Raw genomic sequence first — 17129 nt, 5'->3', positions numbered from 1 at the left:
CACTGCAGCCAGGGCACCTTCGCCAGTCCTCTGGTGGTCAGCACATGCTGGAGAGCAGCCCCCAGCCCAGCTTCAACAGGAGCTGGGTTTTCACAGAGTCACAGGACAGCTGAGGCTAGGAAGAACCTCTGGAGGTCATCCGGTCCATCCCCCTGCTCCCACAGGGGCCACCCAGAGCAAGTTGTCAAGGACCGTGCCTGGACAGTATTTTAATATCCCAAGGATGGAGATCACGCAACCTCCCTGGGCAGCCTGTGCCAATGCTCCATGTTTCCTGAGGTTCTGATGGAATCTCCTGTGGCTCAGTTGGTGCCCATGGCCTCTGGGCACCACCGAGAGCCTGGCTCCATCCCCTCTGCACCCTCCCTTCAGGTGTTTGTGTCTATCTATGAGATCCCCTCTGAGCCCTCTCTTCTCTTGACTGCAGTCCCAGCTCCCTCAGCCTTTCCCCATAGGTGAGGTGCTCCAGTCCCTCCATCACCCTTCGCTGAACCCTCTCCAGTGTGTCCATGTCTTATGCACTGGGGAACCCAGAACATGACACAGTCCCTCAGGTGTGGCTTCACCACTGCTGAGCACAGGGAAGGACCACCTCCCCACACCTGGGCTCTGGTGCAGCCCACTGTGACACTGCTCACCCTTTTGCAGCAAGGGCACGGCCCTGGTTCATGGTCAACCTGGCATCCACCCAGACCCCCAGGCCAAGCTTCGTCCCAGCTGGGCATCCCCCAGTACGTATTGGTGCCTGGGATTTCCCCTTCCACAGGGGCAGGGCTGTGCACTTCTTGTGGAAGGAGAGGGGCTCCCCAACACTGGTTTCTGCCCAACCCCCCTCCTCGGGGGTAGGTTGGGAGTCAAACAGCAGTTTCTGGGCTCCTTCCAGCCCTGCTGGACCAGAAATGGAGAGACCAGAGTCCCCAGGGCTCCTCCTGCCTGTGGGCTCAGGACATCACACCACCGCCCCGCGATGACGAGGGAACGCTCTTCTGAACCAGGGACACCAAGAACTGCTGCTAGAGCCATTCCCACCAAGTCCCTGGCCCCAGGGCCAGCATCTCCCCTGGAGAAGACAAGGGTGGTGGCCCAGGTTGGTGGAGAACCTGGTGCCAGCCCCCAAAATGCAGACACAGCTTGGGCAGCTCTTGCTCACCCCTCCCAGGAATTTCTGAGGGAAAAAGGAGCAGCACGTGGAGTGCAGAGATCCTCGGTGCTTTATTGGTGCCAGCTCAGGCTCAAGCAGACAGAAGCACTGGTTCCTTGCTGGAGGCAAGCGTGGCTGTCCCCACACCAGCATGGGGACACCGTGGGACCCCAGAGCCCACCCATTGGAGAGGATCCCTGGGGTCTGGGGCTGCCCCGAGCTAGCCAGGTCATCATGTGAGCTTCTGGAGGCGGCTTCATCCCCATCACTCCCTGCCCCTCTCTCCCCACCTATTCTAGGTGGTCCAGGACAGGCTTGGCACAGCCATGCTGACACTCCACCTCCCTTGCGGCTGCAGCACTCCCACCTTCCTCCTCCTCCCCTCGGTCTGTCAGCAGTTCCAAGAAGCTGGGAATTTGTTGGGGCAGAGACCCGGAGGCTTGGTCCTCTGCTCGGCTGCAGCCTGTGTCTGTGAGCAGATGGACAGAGAGAGCAGTGAGGAACTGAACAAGTCCAACCTCCCTCCTCTGCTGGAGGAACCCACTTGGCACCAGTGGGCCAGAGTCCAAAGGGATCAGCGCTGGATCCCAGAGATCCAGATCACACACAGTTCCCAGCCCTGCAGAGCGGGATGTGCCCTTCCAAGGCTGCATCAGAGGTTACCCCTTGGGGATGAGGATATTGAGAACCTCAGGGCACTGAAGCTGGCCCAGAGTGGGGACATATCTGAGCATTCAGTGGCACCAGGGCAGGTTGGAGCAAGGGTTGGGGGAAGATGCCCAGGAGTACAAGTTGGGGATGGCAAAGCAGAGAGAATGGGTTGATGGGGTGTGTTGGGGATGGTGCTTCAGGGGCCATCACCTTCCTCATCCTGAGCCCCAGACTCTTTCCTCTCCGGGCTCTGGGACAGCAGCATCAACCTGTTGAGGGCCAGCAGGGCTTTGCCTGTTTTCTGGAGAGAAGAGAATGAGCACTGAGCCCCATCAGAGCCAACCCCCCATCCCCACATTCTCACCATTCCCCCAGGTACCTGCCACTTTCGACGCGTCAGGAACTGCTTGATCCTCTCCTTTGACAATGCCTTCGTGCTGTTGGGCTGGGGCTGCTGCAGCCAGGGGTGCAGCAGAGCCTGCACGCTGGAGAGGCGGCAGCTGGGAGCAGATAGGGCAGTCATGGGGGGTCTGCTCCACCATCAGACCCTTGGCTGCTGGCATAGCACCATTAGCATCCCCTCCACCAGCCGCATTCAGTGCTTTCCCCTGCCCATCCCCTTGGCACCCCAAAACCCAGGGCAGCTCAGCACCCCACAGCTACCCCTAGGTCCTACCGGGGGTCCTTCTGCAGCAGCTGGCTAATGAAGTCCTTGGCTTGCTGGGAGATCTCCGAGAAGGTCTCCTCCTCAAAGTCCCACTGGGCAGCTGTGACGTTGCTCAGTGTCTCCATGTCGTTGTCCCCCTGGAAGGGGGACTCCCCACTCAGCCTGGAGAGGTGGCACAAGGACATCAGTGACAGCTCAGCCCCCTCCAGCCCGACCTGCTGTTCCCAGAAGGCCACTCACAGGATGTAGCAGATGACGCCAACACTCCACATGTCTGTGGAGAAGCTCACAGGCTCAAAGGTGACCACTTCTGGAGCCATGAACTCAGGGGTGCCGTGCAACACCTTCACGGGGGTGTCTGGAGCTGCAGAGAAGATGCATGGGGGAGGTGTCCGGCTGGGATCTCGCCGGGGCCCCAGTGGCACACCAGCATGTGCCACGCGGATGAGCCCCTGCTTCCGGGTGGAGCTGCCGCCCCCCAGGACCCATCACAGGTCTGTGGTCTCCTAGAGCATCTCTGGGAGCTGGGCACCCACAGGAACAGGGGTGTTGGAGGGGGTTTCCACCTCAAAGGCAGGGCTGGGGACACGCAGGTTTCCCCAGAGCATCTTATGGTCACCAGGAAGGGCCCCAATCTGGTGCCACAGGGCTGCCTGTCCCAGAGATGCAGGCAGGAGGATGCCAAGCTCCTTGCTGATAGGCCTGGCCAGATCAGGTCCCTGTGCTGGTGACAGTCCCTGCCCTGGTACCCCAACACCCCCATTCTGGCTCACCCAGCTTCCGTGCCAAGCCAAAGTCGATGATCTTGAGCCAGTGGCTGCCAGGGCTGACACAGAGAATGTTCTCCGGTTTGAGGTCGAGGTGGACAACAGCCTGGCCATGCATGAACTGCAGCCCCTCCAGGATCTGCTGCATGTACTGGGCACTGCTGGGCTCTGTGTGCTCGAAGTCATCATCCACGATGCGCTCAAAGAGCTCCCCACCTGCCATGCTGGGGGAGGACGAGGTGCTGGGGTCCCTGCTGGGGTCCATCAGCACCCAGGAGAAGTCCCACTAGGGAGCCCAGACTCAGCATCTGGGAGCATCTCACCACCCATACCTCCAGGGTCTGCAGGTTCCCTATACAGCCTATGCCCCGTGCCAGCATCCCACAGCACAGGGACCCCTCCCCGCCTTCAGTGCTCTCCTTGGCAGAGCCCAGCACTGTCCCCACCACCCCCAAACTTGACTCTGGCCCCCCCCCACTCACTACTCCATCACCATCACCAGCTCGGTGGGGCCCTGGAAGGCAGCAAGGCACTGCACGAGGCACGGGTGGTGCAGCAGGTTCATGAGCTCCACCTCTGCCAAAGCTGCCCGCTTCTCTTTAGCTGTCCGTGTCCGGATATATTTCCCAGCCCGGATTTTGCCAGTGGCTTTTTCCTGTAGCCGGTACACCATCCCAAATTTTCCCCTGGGACAGAGAGAGGATGAAGGGTGGAGAAGCCATCAGCAGCACCCTGCATCCCACCCAGGGCTGTGCAGGGACAGCCCCAGAGCATCCTCAAGCAGCGCGGATGCGGGGCCCCCACTTACTCCCCCAGCTTCTCCAGCTGCATGTACATGTCTGAAACCTTCTCCTGGCTGTTGACGACCACATCGCAGCATTCAAAGGTCTCCTCACCTCCTGGGAGGGATGGAGCAGGGTGGTCCATGCATGGATCCCTCATGCTTCGGGGACCGGCTGCCTGTACCCCCCCTCCAGTGCTTATTTCTGCCCATCTCCCCACACCCCCCACATATACACTGCATCCAGGTGCACCCACCCTCCCCACCTGGTGCAGATGGGACATGGGGGGGGAACACAGGGACAACAGGGACTGCTGCCACAGAAGCTCCTGGAGCAGCCCAGCACCCTGCAAATCAAGGTTTGGGAGGAAAGGTGCTTTTCGGATCAAAAATCCAAGCAAAATGGGGCCATCAAACAGGATGGGGTGGAGATCAGTGCTGACCTGGGGGCGGGGGGGTCACACCAGCACTGGGGTTCCCCCTGCAAAGCCTGTGCCCCCCCCAGGACAGACCAAGGGCTCAGCCATACCTTCTGCCTGGGACATGGTGGTGCCACCAGCTCCTCACTGGGCACTGGCACAGTCAGGACAGGTGCTGGATGTGGCCCTGAAGCTCCTGGCAGCTCTGTGCTCAGGCAGGGGTGCTGAGACGGGCGATGTCCCAGTGTCTGCTCCAGCTGATCCCCAGAGCCCCGCACCTTCTCCCTGCCATGCGAGACTGCCAGCATCTCTCCACCTCCCCCTGCACTCCCCACCCTGCCCAAGTCCATCGAGGCGGACTCAGACAGACCCAGCAAGGGGCCAAACCCAGTTTTAAAGGGAGGCCCCTTCTCAGAGGGGGACAACCTCCTTCCAGTAGTGCCCTGGACTCAAATCCAATGCTTTTTTCCTCAAGCCCTACCAGGAAATCCCCAGGAAAAGCCAGATTTCTAGGTCAAAGGACCTGCTTCCTTATGCACACACCCTCCCCGCTCCATCCACGTGAATGTTGGGAGGACAGGGCAATGACACCCAAGGGTGCCAGGCAGCAGCGCCCAAACCCCAACCCAAGAGCCACAGCACTGACCTGTCACCATCTGGTCCTGTCCCAGGCCACCAGGCGGTCCCTGATCCTTTCTGGTCACTATGGAGCCACAATGGAGCTGGAGGGGGAAGGAAGAGGCAATGCTGGGGGTCAAGGACTGCTGAGACCACACGTGCGGGGCATGTCAGGTCTGACTCTGGGCACAGAGGGGCATCCCTCCCGCTCCAGTGCCAGGAAGAGCCGTGGCTCTCCCCTCCCTTTCCTTCCCAGCAGAGTGTTTCCGGACTTCGGGAGATAAACAACAACATCATCACCAAGGCCTTCCCCAAACCCCTCTGTTTGGGACCACACAGAGTCATGGGTCAGTAACACAGGGGTCTCAGCCAGAGAAATCCCCAGGGGGATAGCTGCGGAGATCTGATGCACCTCATCACACTGCAGAGAGCTCAGCCTCACGCATCACATCATGCCCCCACACACATCCAGCCCTCCAAGCCTCTGGGGAGATAAATCCACCGGCAGCCCAGCCCCAACACACCTCCACCTCCTTCCCCACCGAGTGGGTGGGTTCCCAGAGGGGGGCTGAGCACCCACACCTGCTCCCCTAATCCCAGCTCCACCTGCAGCCAATATCCCACAGGAGCTATCACCGTCCCCGAAACCCACCCTGGGCTTTGGGCTTCCCCAGGTGGGCTCAGCTCCATGTTCAGGGAAGCCAGAGTGTTGCAAAACTCCACTGGGGCCCTGAGCCTGGCAGTTCAGAGGGAATATGGGGTTTTCCAGCTTTTATCCCCAAAAGTGGGACTGTGCAGCTGCTCTGGCACCCACACACTGCCATGCAGCAGTTTTCCCTGCTTTAAAACAGGAATAACACCGCGATCTCCTCCCAGAGCTGAGTGCAGACCTGGGAATCTGTGGCGCTGCTGGGGGACCCATCCTCCCTGGGGACCCCCATGTCACAGCATCCCCCCATGGAGGGGGTGTCACCCCGCTGTTACCTGCTGTCCGAGGCCAGGTCTGGCAGGCGATCTGGGGCCCCGCCAGCACTGACAGATGCGTCACCACCACCACTCCCACACTCAGCACAAAGTCCACGCTGTCGGCAGGGTGTCAGGGACCAGTGTCCCCAGGGCCAGGGCAGTGGCAGAGCCACCGCAATCTTGCTGCTCACTTGTCACCGTGACTTTGCCACCGGCAGGTCAGAGCTGCACGATGGGGATGCTGTGGCCAGGGGGGTCCCCACTAGCACCCCGTGGGTGAGGGATGCTGCCGATGCTCCCTGCTCAGCAATGCCGTCAGCGCACTCGGCTCGACCCTGCTGGGATATCGACTGCCGTGGCTGGGCATGCTGGGGACAGGAGTAGGACACAGGCAATGGCCTGGCTGGGGACAGGCGGCGGGGGGATGAGGGAGCACAGCTGGCCACATCCTACCTGCCTGGCGAAGGGTGATGGAGATCCAGTCGGGCTGATGTCTGGCACCACTGGCCACGGCTCCTGACCCCGCTCAGCTCCGGGCCACTATCTAGGCAGGATGAGGCTGTGTGGGTGACGCTGGGCTGCTCCCAGCACAGGCAGAGGCAGGATACGGCCCAGGCGTGCAAGGGATCCCAGCAGCCACTTGATGTCAGTGTTGGCCTGACAAAAATGAGCAGAAAAAGGCCAAGAGGGGGAAAAAAAGATTTGGGGTCTGAGGGATCCATGGAGGGGTGGCAACACCTGCCATCCCTGCGAGGATGCACTGAGATTCAGCACTTGGCTGGAGTGTGAGTCCCTTGGGAGCTGCTTCCCATCCCACCCGTCTGGATGCAGAGTTGCATCCATGGGACAACCCCATGATACCAGCCCAGAGTCACCAGGGATGCCACACTGGTGGGCCACCATGCTGGGCACCATCCAGACTTGATTTCTTGCCACCAACAGGCATAGATGTATTTTTTTCCCAGCATTCGATGAGGATAACGAACAGCTCAGAGCAAAGCACAGGTCTGGGACAGCACAACTGTTCCCAGCTCTGCCCCTCCGTCACACAGCACCAGTATTAATCCTACTCCCAGCCTTGAATTCCCATGGGAGCAGAGCCTGGCTCAGCCTCCTCTGAGCCCGGGTAAGGACAGCGTTTAATTTTCAAACTCTAAATCAAAATTCCCCTCAATCTCATCTACTGGAGCATCCCCAGGAGTTTAAGATCAACAGCTGGCAGGATTTTAAGGAGCAAGGTAAATGAGCCAGTCTGGGACAGATGAGTGGATCCATCCATCCATCCATCCTTCAGTATTTTCAAGCCTTCAAAGTGAACTCGTTACTGACAACGCTTCATCTAACGCAGCTGACCCCTGGCTCTTGCTGGCACCTTTGCTTTCGGGTGTGGGAAGGTGGCCTGTCAAAATGTCCAGCAGCACATGACGCACCATGGACATCATCTTCTTGTGCCTTATAATTATTAATTGTATTAATTAATTAAATAATCTTTAGCACTCGCACCCAGGCACCCCTAGGTTCCCACTTGGGTGATCAAGTTGTCCCCATCTGCCCGGAGGAGTCTCCAGCAAAGCTGAGATGGGATTTCCAGGTGACATCCCCCAACCCAAACCCTCTCCATGGGGTGCCTCATGGACCCCCCTGCCTCACCCCACCCCCCTAGTGCAGCCCCTCAGCCTCTGGGCTGTCAGGCCCCCTCTGTGCAGGGCCCTGGGCAGATGTAGCTGCCTCTGCTGTTTTGTAGCCCCTACAATAAACAGCGTCACTGCGGGGCTCAGCCAGTGGTCCTTGGCACTGGGTGACAGCATGGCTTGGTGGGGGTGGCAGTCACCCTGTGGGGTCCTGGATCTGGGCGTCTGTCCATCCATGATCCCATTGTGCCTGAGGAATGGGCTTGATGACCCCAGGGGGACACCGTCCCTGCTCCCCGTCATCTGGGGATGCAACACTTGGCGTGTGCAGCAGGACCAGGCGTGTGGGGACATGGGTGACGTGGTGATACAGAGGACATGGGGGACATGGGTGTATGTAGGGCATGGGGACACGGCAGAAGGGCAGAGGAGGGGCACAGGGGAGCTGGGGGCACATGGAGGACATGGAGTGCACGGGGGACCTGGGGGGACATGGAGGGCATGAGGGACACAGGGGACCTGGGGACGCAGGGGGGCACTCAGAGGATGTGAGGAGAACATGGAGGCGACACAGGAGAGGCAGGGGACATCAGGGATGGGGGGAGGACATGGGAACCACAGGGGTCATGGAGGGCAGTTGGGGGGGATGCAGAAGACACAGGGGACACAGGAGACGGGAGGAACATGTGGGACACCAGGGACAGGGGCACGTGGAAGCCACGGGGACGTGGGAGGGTCCGGGGACACCGGGGGGACAGAGGGCCGGGGAGGGCACACAGGGGACGTGGGTAGAACTCAGGGTACACGGGGACACCGAGGGACTTGGGGACATTGGGGGACACGGGCAGGGGGTGTGCAGCTTGTGGGCGGGGCCGGCTGCGCACGCGCTGGGGGCGGGGCCAGGCAGGGGCGCGCAGGGCCGGCTCTGGGGCCCCGCGGCGCTCGGGCCGGGGGGGGGAGCAGGTTTGTACTGGGAGCGCTGGGATGCTGGGAGATGGGTATTGGGAGTGCAGGGAGCGCTGGGATGCTGGGAGATGGGTGCTGGGCGTGCTAAGAGCGCTGGGAGCACTGGCGATGGGTGCTGGGAGTGTTGGGATGCTGGGGTGCTGGAATGCTGGGAGATGGGTGCTGGGAGCACTGGGATGCTGGGAGATGGGTGCTGGGAGCACTGGGATGCTGGGAGCAGGATGCTAGGATTGCTGGAATGCTGGGAGATGGGTGCTGGGATTGCTGGGTGCTGGGAGCACTGGCAGCTGGGGAGATGGGTGCTGGGAGTGCTGGGATGCTGGGAGCCATGTGCTGGGGAGCTGGAGAGCTGGACGCTGGGAGCTGGGATGGTGAGTGGTGGGTGCTGAGTGGTGGGCGGCAGGTGCTGGGCACTGGGTGGAAGCAGACAGGAACCCCGTGCCGATGCCGAGGGAGGTTTCACATCAGCTTCAGCCTGAAGAGAGAAACAGAGCAAAGCAAAGCGCACAAGGTGACAGCAGGGTTCCAGGCTGGGCTTTTGGGTGCCCTGGGGACAGTGCTGGGGGACACGAGGGCAGCCCAGGGCTCCCGACAGCAGCGTGGAGGCAGGGCAGGCAGTGTGGTCACAGCGCATCCTGGCCATGCCACCGGCTCCCCAGCTGCAGCACTTGCCCACAGCTCCGTTCACCTGTGCCAGTGCCAGGAGGGGCTCACTGGGGGTGGCTGGCGCTGGACTGGCGGCTGGGCACAGCTGAGTCACCAGGACTAGGCTCCCTTCGCTCCACCCCAGCCACTAAAGGCTTTGCTCAAGCTCAGGCTGGTCCCAACAAGCAGCTCCCTGCCCCATCCAGCCTAGCAGCCACCCTGCTTCATCCGAGGCAGCACCATCCCATGATAAATCCCGCTCTGACTGCAAGTCAGACCCAAAATTGCTCTGGAAGGAGACATATTGCCATGTCACCGGTTTAAATCCAGCCCCACAGCATTTCTTTCCCTGCAAAGCCTGCCCAGAGGCGGGGGGCAAACCCAGCTGGGTCTGCCACCCTGCAGGAGGCCGGTTCTGCAAGATCAGGGTTATAGAAACAACACCCAGTGCCCCCAAAATATTCCTGAGAGGTGCGGAAAGGATCACGACACCCAGGCTTTTGGGTGCCACGAAAAGCGGGAGGACCCATGGGTGGCAGACAGGGTGATGGCTGCCCCCAGACCTGGCTGGTCATGCTCAGCCGGACACACTGGGGTGAGGAGGCTAAAACATCGCTGGAAACGACCCAAATACATGGGGAAAAAAATCAACCCAGAGCTATAAACCACAAAAAACCTCCAGCACCAGCTGCTTGGGGATCAGCCTGTCCCTGTGTGGGGTTGGCTGCTAGATTCTCCAGTTCCTCTGCGCAGCCTTTGAGCCCCAGCACCGCTGGGACCTTGAACCTGTTCCTCCAGTCCAGGGAAAGTGATGCAGCTCAGGGATGGGACTGACGGTGTTTTCATGGAGCAGCCTGGGGAGCAGGATTGCCTCCAGATCCCTACAGCAACCCTACGGGCCAAAAAATGATCACACATGGTGACCTCAGAGAGCTTTGCCATCACTCCTGCCATTAGATACACAGTGTACAGAGTGACCAAGGGGCTGGAGCCGAGCGCTGGCTGACTCAGCACACATGCATGTGTGGCTCAGCTGTGCCAAGATGGCTACAGGCTGAAAGATAAGTTCAACTCTGCAGGAGGTGTGGGTTATCAACACGCCAGGCTGTTCCCCTGTTCCTGCAAACCCCTTGGTGTCCCTGTCCCCGCCTTGCATGCTGCTTTGGGCAACAGCAGGAGCAGGCAGGGGGGGTCCATGGCATGGACAACTGTGAGCGAGGGGGCTGTTGTTGGGCTCTGACCCTCCAAAGGCACGAAAACCCGGGAAATGGGACATGCAGGGAGACAAACGCCATTGGCACTAGTTGGGGACTGTTGTGTCCTTGAGTTGCTGGTGTTATAGCTACTGAAACTTCACTCCTGACAGAAAAAAAAACAAGAAGGGTGGTCCTCCAGCTTGTAGGCATGGGCTGGCACGAAGAGTGCATTCAGCCTCTCACTGTGAGCTCAGAGTGTGCCAAGGGGGTGTAAGAAGCAATGACTGTCTGAGGAGCATCCCAGGGAGCATGGCTCTGCCCCATGGAGATCCCAACATCTCCCAGACAGGGAAGGGACAGGGACAAAACCCTCCAGAGGAGGCAAGGAGGTGTGCCAGGGCCCCGCCTACTCCCTGGCACCGTGTCAGCCCTTGCCACTGCCACCACTGCAGACCTAAGCACGCCCAGGCCTCTTGCTGGCTGACAGCCTTGCCTGCACCTCCAGCACAGCCTGACACTGCCTCGCTGGCACCGTGCCTGTCGGGGACAGGAGGGATCCCCAAGGGGCTGGGGGCACCTGGTCCCATGCCAGGGGTGATGCCACAGAGCTCCCTCCCCAGGACGTGTCACCAAAGTCACCAGCTCCTTCACAGCCCTCTGGGTCTCTGTCCTCCACTGCCCCCGCCCCACCCCCCCCCCCGGGTCTACAGCAGGGTCACACTGTGACAGTCAGAGGGAGAGGACAGTCTTCTTCCTCCCCACCCAAATCCCAAGATTTGGCCCATTTTACACCGCCCCATCCCCCTTCCCATTCAGGAACATCCAGGCCATTTCCAACACCAACCCCCCAGCCAGAAACCCCAGCACAATTAGCCCCCATTCTCAATAAAATCATAGATATGGCGGGGTGAGTATGTCATTTTGGGGTTTACCAGCCCAGAAAAAAAACCTCTTTTGTCTTTTTGTAACAGAAGAACCTGATTCAAAACGCTTTGAGTGGCTGCACAGACTGATTCCCTGCATCGTTCTTCCCAAAATCACACCAGGACACGGCCTGGGCCCTGCCTGCCCCACACTTTCCTCCAAGAGAGGAAAGTCCAAGGCGCCTGGCTTCATATGGAGAGTCCTTTTTTATTATTTTTTTACCTTTATGCAAAATTTATTGCTTACTTTTGCCTTTTACGCATACTGATCCCCCAAATACACATTATTCCCTTACATACTTGCAGACTGAAAACCCCATCCGCAGCGCTCACAGCTCCGCCATCGAGGCCGCCTGCGAGGAGCGTTACACGTGCCAGAGGCAAGAATGGAGGCTTTAGAAAAAACTCGAGTGAGCCATTTGTAAAAGCTCATCGACTGTGCTCTTTGGGTCGCTCTTCTCCTTCAGATCCAAGATGGAGCCTGGGCTCACCCTGGGAGGAGGTGGCAGAGCTGGATCAGGGGAGAGGCAATTCGGGGTGAGAAGAGCCACTTCCCGAGAGCGCCGCGCTCTCGCCGTGCGGCTGGAGGGGCCACGTTCCTCACGGGGAGCGCCGTCTGCTCACTGCCATCGCGGAACGGCCCTGGGGCAGGAGAGAGGCACCAAAGGGTTAAGCGCCAGCCGGCTGAAGCAGGCCGGGCCTAGAGTCGGGCACCCTCCCTCGGAGCCCGGGTCCCCCGCGGCGAGCCGGGCATCTTCCCGCAGCCGCCGCCCCCCGCCCGCCTGGGCGAGGCCTCGGTCCCCAGAGCCCCCGCCGGGTCGCGCAGCGCCTAGGGCCGCATTTCAGCATCTCCGGCCCGGCCCGGAGGCCGACGGGCCCTGACCGCCCAACCGAGGCGCTGCCCCCCGCCGAGGGGCTCGGGGAGCCCGGCGAGGACCCGCAGCGCCCGGTCCCTGCGGCACGCCAAGACGTCAGGGCCGGCGGGGGGCTCAACACCGACCCGAGCCGGCGGGGGGGATCAGTACCGACCGGGTGCCCCTCGGCCCCCGGGCCCGGCCCCAGGGCGGCCCCGGATGAGGCGCTGCCGGGGCGCTGCGCATCAAGGGACAGCGAGTCCGCGGCGGCCTCGTCCGCCCCGCCCCGCCGCCGCACTAGACTACATCTCCCATGAGACCCCGCGGCAGGAGCGCGTCCCTCCTCTTCCTCTACGACTCTCGTTGCTATTGGCTTCGCCAAGCCGTCAAGCAGAGGCAGGGCGGCATCTGATTGGTGGAGGAGCGGCAGGGCTGAGGCGCCGGCTATGGCGGCCGAGCGGGCGGTGGGGGCTCTCTGGCCGCCATTTTGTGTGTGTGGAGGCCGGCTTCGGGCCTCGCTGCCTGCCGCGGAGGCGGGGGTGCGCGGCGCGGCTGGGAAGCGACCGGACAGCGGCGGGGGGACTTTCCGCGGCGCCGAGCCGGGAGCGCGGGGCGGTCCGGCCCGGCCGGGCCTCCCTTTCCCCGGGAGCCGAGCGCGGGGCTCCCTGCCGGCCCTGAGGTGGGGGGCGGCGCCGCGCCCGCCCGGCTGCTCCTCCGACGGGGCTCGGGGGGACGGGGGGACGGGGGGGGCATCCCCTACCCGCAGCGCCTCGTCCGGAGCCGGCAGAGGCTCGGACCGGCGCCGGGGCCTCGCCCGGGGCTGCCGCGGCTCCTCCCGCGGTCCGAGTGCGTGGTGCGGCGGGGGGGAGGCTCGGCCCGCCCGCCTCGGCCTCCGCGGGGTGCACGTCGTGGCTCCACTCACCTGTGATGCTGGGCTGGGGGCGTATTTTTAATTTTTACCAAAACCCGCGTTAAAGCATATTTGGATATTGCTTGGCAGCCGCAACCCAAGCTCCCTGTGCGGCGGGTCTCTGATTGACCCCCGTTAGGAGCAAAGTGGGGAAGAACCGCGTAGTTTTATATTGAAAGTGAAATTCGAGTTAGGGTCAAACATGTTTACTGGAGGGCTGAAAGCTGCTTGTCTGCCGTGCCATCGCGTAATACTCTTTTAATACACTGTGACGGGGAAAAAAAACAATCCCTCAAATTTAATCCTTTGTTTCACACATTTAAGCCAAACCACAGCTAGATTCCTGGAGGGGGTTCTCCCCGGCCAGATCCAGTGGATCGCAGTTAATATGGCCTCCCCTTGCCTGCTGCTGTCTAACCGAGGCAGCAAATACCACTGTGGTGCTTGGAGAGACTTAAAAACAAAAGCGTTTGCGTGTTGCTGGGGCCGAGGGGGTAACTTTTCAAGCTGATAATAAACTGGAGTGAACCTTGTCTTTGAGTTATAAATGCCGCTCCTCTGGCTGGTGGCAATGAGGGCTGTGGAAATAACTGGGTTTGGGTGTTTTGGGTTTTTTTCCTGTGCAAAGTCAAAAAAGGCCTGGTTTGGTTTGGTGTTTTTTTTTTTTAAAAAAAGCACGCTTTTATTTTTATTATTGTTAAGTACTTGGCGCTGGGGAGTTTTGGAGCTGACAGCAGCCTCTGCGCTCGGTTCCCAGATGAGTGGTGAGGTTTGGCGCAGCCGGTGAGTCTGGGTTGAGTTCCTGGTTGTGTTGCAGGCTGGGTTTCTTTAAGCAAGTGACTCTGCCACATTTTCTTCCCTCTGTGAAAGGCAGATAATGCCAGCTCATCCCCTGGTATTAATGTGACTTGGTTTAGATGTAAAACAGTGAGATTTTTGAAGCTTCTGATGTAAGTGCAGATTATGCTGTCAAATGTGCACTCTTCCAGTTAAAAAAACATATTACTTTACATCTGTGCACTTGGTGTTCTTTTTTTGAAGAAGGTGCTTTGTTGTTATGACGCTGCTGACCATTTTTGACCCCCATGTTGCTTTATTAGGTTCTGAACTCCAAAGCTTCATCGTTTTCTGAACTGCTGCATTTCCAAAGCTGGGTGGTTTATTGTTATGCGTCTCTCAAATGTGCATGACAGCTGAAGATGTAATTTCAAGTTGGTTTTGCCAAACTAATTGGGGTTACGCTTAGTTCAGGCTGCATGCCTTGCACCTACTGGGGTTGTTGGAGGGGTTTTTTTGTAGGGTGGGAGCAGGAAAGGAGCGAACGTGAAAGGCCTGACCCTAACAGCCAGGGTTTGGTATGTTGCAGATGAACCAAAACCTGCCAGCTTTTCAGCAACGGCCTCAGCAGCAAGTGCTATAAAACCTCTTCCGTGTGCAGGGCTTACTGTGCCACAGATCCTCCTCCTTTTTTAACAAAATGCCACTTATCTTGCAGGCCAGGATATGGTGAACAGCTGTGTAAGTATATCCTCAGAACGTAAAGGTAACAAAATGAAATGCAGTTAGCGCAAGTTAACTCGCAGGCGGGACAACAGCATTCTTGTCAGCACCACGTCCCTGCTGTATAAAGCCTGGAATGCCAACAGGCCGGGTGGAATGGACTTCAGGGCCGAACTGCTGTGCTGGTGGGTACTGGCAGCCCGCTCTGAAACCTCTCCAGCTGGTGAGGAAAGGATGGCAGGCTGCGCGCGCCCTTCAGAGCTCCCTTCAGCCGGCAGCGTCGAGGGGCAGGATTCAGGTTTCACTTCACACCAAGGGTGCAGCATTAAGGAGCTGTTAAGATGGACTACTTCCTCTTTTTTTTATTTTTTTTGCAGCAAGCAGTGTTTTCAGGGAACCGTGCTTGGCCTCTGCCTTGAAGAAGAATGGCTGTAACTGCAGGTGGGATGTTTTAGTCCCCTTTTCTTTTGCATTAGTGCAGTAATTTCTGCCTCTCCCCGGGACAAAAATGGGCCTTTCCCCAGCAAGCGGGAGGAACTGTGAAAGCCCTTTAACCAAGGGGATCTCGATGCCTCACGTTTCCGAGGCCAGTTGCCACAAAGCTGGCGGTGGTGGTGTCCTCCTGCCGCAGCCGGCGGAGCGACAGCAAGCCGTCGAGCTCCAACAGGCAGAGTCCTGCCACCACGGGCTCCGTGCCAAGGCACAGCCCGTTCGGGGAGATCGGAGGGGTGCTGCCATGCCAGCGGCGTTCCTGGGCTTGCCAGAGGAGCCAGAATAAAGGCCAGTTGGCTCAAATAACCTGAGAAAGACCAAAGTGGTGGCAACGAGAGAAAGGATGTGCTTCAAAGGTTTGGCAGGCACGGCTGTCTTGCCCTCCAGGGAGGTATTGCCCTCAACTAGTTAAGACGGCGCGCTGCCTTCTTGTCAGGAGGGACTAATTGCAGCCCTTTGATACCACATCACAGCCAGTGCTGTGATAAAGTGCGCATTTATCTCCGGTGAGCTCCAAGATTTTTATTTGTTCCTCTTGAACAGCTGAGCTGCAGTGAGCTCATCTCCTCCAGACCGGCTCCAAGTCCAGCTCCAGCGCTCACGGGAAGGCTCAGGAGGGCAAGCTCTCCCCTCGGCAGGGCAGGCGAAGCACAGACGAGCTCCCCATCCGTTACTGATCCACTTGGAAGTTTCAAAGGTCCACGAATGCTGTCAGCCGGTGTCTGCCAGGAGGTTTGGACGCGGGAGCTGGAATGAGGCCTTGCGAGGAGACATGCCGTTCTGAAACACCTGAAGCAGGATCAGGGGTAACCTGGTTCGTATGAAGCCTCATTTTCATTAAAACAGAGCACGGAATAAAGTAGGAAAAGTTGGCGGAGTCAAGAACAGGTGGAAGAGTTGATCGTTACAGTGCTTTTAGGGTTTGTTTTGCTTTTCTATTTGTTAAAGCATTTGTTGAGGTAACTCAAAAGATTTATTCCTGGGAGTTGAACATGACAAATTTGGGGTAAGTAGTTGGGAGGGCAAACCCTGTGGTTGCGCTAAACTGGGTAACGGCCATCGTGCCACATTTGACTAATAATACTTATTTGCGTTAAGTTTTTCACATTAACCAGGTGCTAAGAACTACATGTCATGATAGTCATGAAGTGCAGCACCCGCTGCCGGAGTCGGTGCCATCGGCTGCGCGCCTGTGGCTGTCGTGCCCCAGAAGAGAACGCAGGTCACGGCAGCACAGCTGTCTCTAGGGAGTCGCTTGGGGGGGGGAAACAAATCGCTGGAAAGATCCGCCTGGGATGAGCGAGGAGGACTCGGGCTTGGGAGCCACTCTTCCCAGGCAGTGAGATCCTGAGCTCGTTGCCTCTCACCGAGCCTTGCCGCCGGTGTGGCTCGGGGCGGCGCGGCGCTGCCTCCCTCCGCAGCCGCACCGGGCGCGGGCTCTGCCGGATGATGTCATGGCAGAGGGGAAGGGAGTGCGGGTGGCTACCGGGCTCTTGCGCAAGTAGCCCTCCAGTAGTTTCCTTTTTTCCTCCCCACTGATGCCAGCCAGTGCCCCGGAGCAGCTCACGGGGTTGTGCCAGGCTCACGTTAACCCGGCACAAGCCTTGAAGCCGAGCCCCTTGGCTGCGGCCACTTGAATCCCCCCAACCACAGCCAGACCCACCTGTGCTGCCTGCGAGCACAGCACAGCAGCGCTGGGGAACACCTTCGTCTCCTCCTCCCCTACAACTGCCCCCCCCCCCCCAGTTTATTTATTTAATTATTTTTTAAATAACTGGCTGGTTTTCCCCTGCTGTAGCCTGGGGGGAGCTGCCCTCTGCTCTCCAGGTTCCACTCCTTAATGTACGCTCTCAATCTTGAGCCCGGTGGCCTTCGATGATACCACAAACCAGAGCAGGCTTGGACCGCTCCATTAATTTGCCCTTTAATTTACCTGTTTCCCGCCCCCCACAAAAAAAAAACCTTACTAGACCACAGAGCTGCCAGGAGCTTCTGCTTCTTT

At 59.2% G+C, this 17129-nt stretch overlaps 1 protein-coding gene and 1 long non-coding RNA gene across 4 annotated transcripts; both read right to left on the bottom strand.

The window, feature by feature from the left end:
- Positions 1-1188: 1188 nt before the first annotated feature.
- LOC119158966 (myosin light chain kinase, smooth muscle-like) lies at positions 1189-6475 on the bottom strand. 3 transcript variants are annotated; one of them, XM_037411461.1, is made up of 11 exons: positions 6029-6425; positions 5073-5148; positions 4537-4711; positions 4035-4125; positions 3709-3912; positions 3233-3450; positions 2700-2823; positions 2469-2621; positions 2172-2292; positions 2003-2093; positions 1189-1610 (listed from the first exon to the last, which is right to left on the bottom strand). In XM_037411461.1, exons 3-11 carry the CDS (start codon positions 4550-4552, stop codon positions 1432-1434), a joined length of 1197 nt encoding a protein of 398 aa, XP_037267358.1. In that variant the 5' UTR covers positions 4553-4711; positions 5073-5148; positions 6029-6425; the 3' UTR covers positions 1189-1431. The 3 variants fall into 3 exon arrangements, with proteins under 3 accessions (XP_037267358.1, XP_037267356.1, XP_037267357.1); XM_037411459.1 differs by having other exon boundaries at positions 3801-3912; positions 4537-5148; positions 6029-6475; XM_037411460.1 differs by lacking the exon at positions 6029-6425 and having other exon boundaries at positions 5073-5247.
- A 5080-nt stretch (positions 6476-11555) lies between these two features.
- LOC119158821 lies at positions 11556-12524 on the bottom strand. Its single transcript, XR_005107984.1, has 2 exons — positions 12372-12524; positions 11556-12013 (listed from the first exon to the last, which is right to left on the bottom strand). It is a non-coding gene; the product is annotated as an uncharacterized LOC119158821 (long non-coding RNA).
- Positions 12525-17129: the final 4605 nt, after the last annotated feature.

This window comes from Falco rusticolus, chromosome 18, assembly GCF_015220075.1.
Source record: "Falco rusticolus isolate bFalRus1 chromosome 18, bFalRus1.pri, whole genome shotgun sequence".
NCBI lineage: Eukaryota > Metazoa > Chordata > Aves > Falconiformes > Falconidae > Falco > Falco rusticolus.
This window is presented reverse-complemented; position numbering and strand designations above follow the sequence as displayed.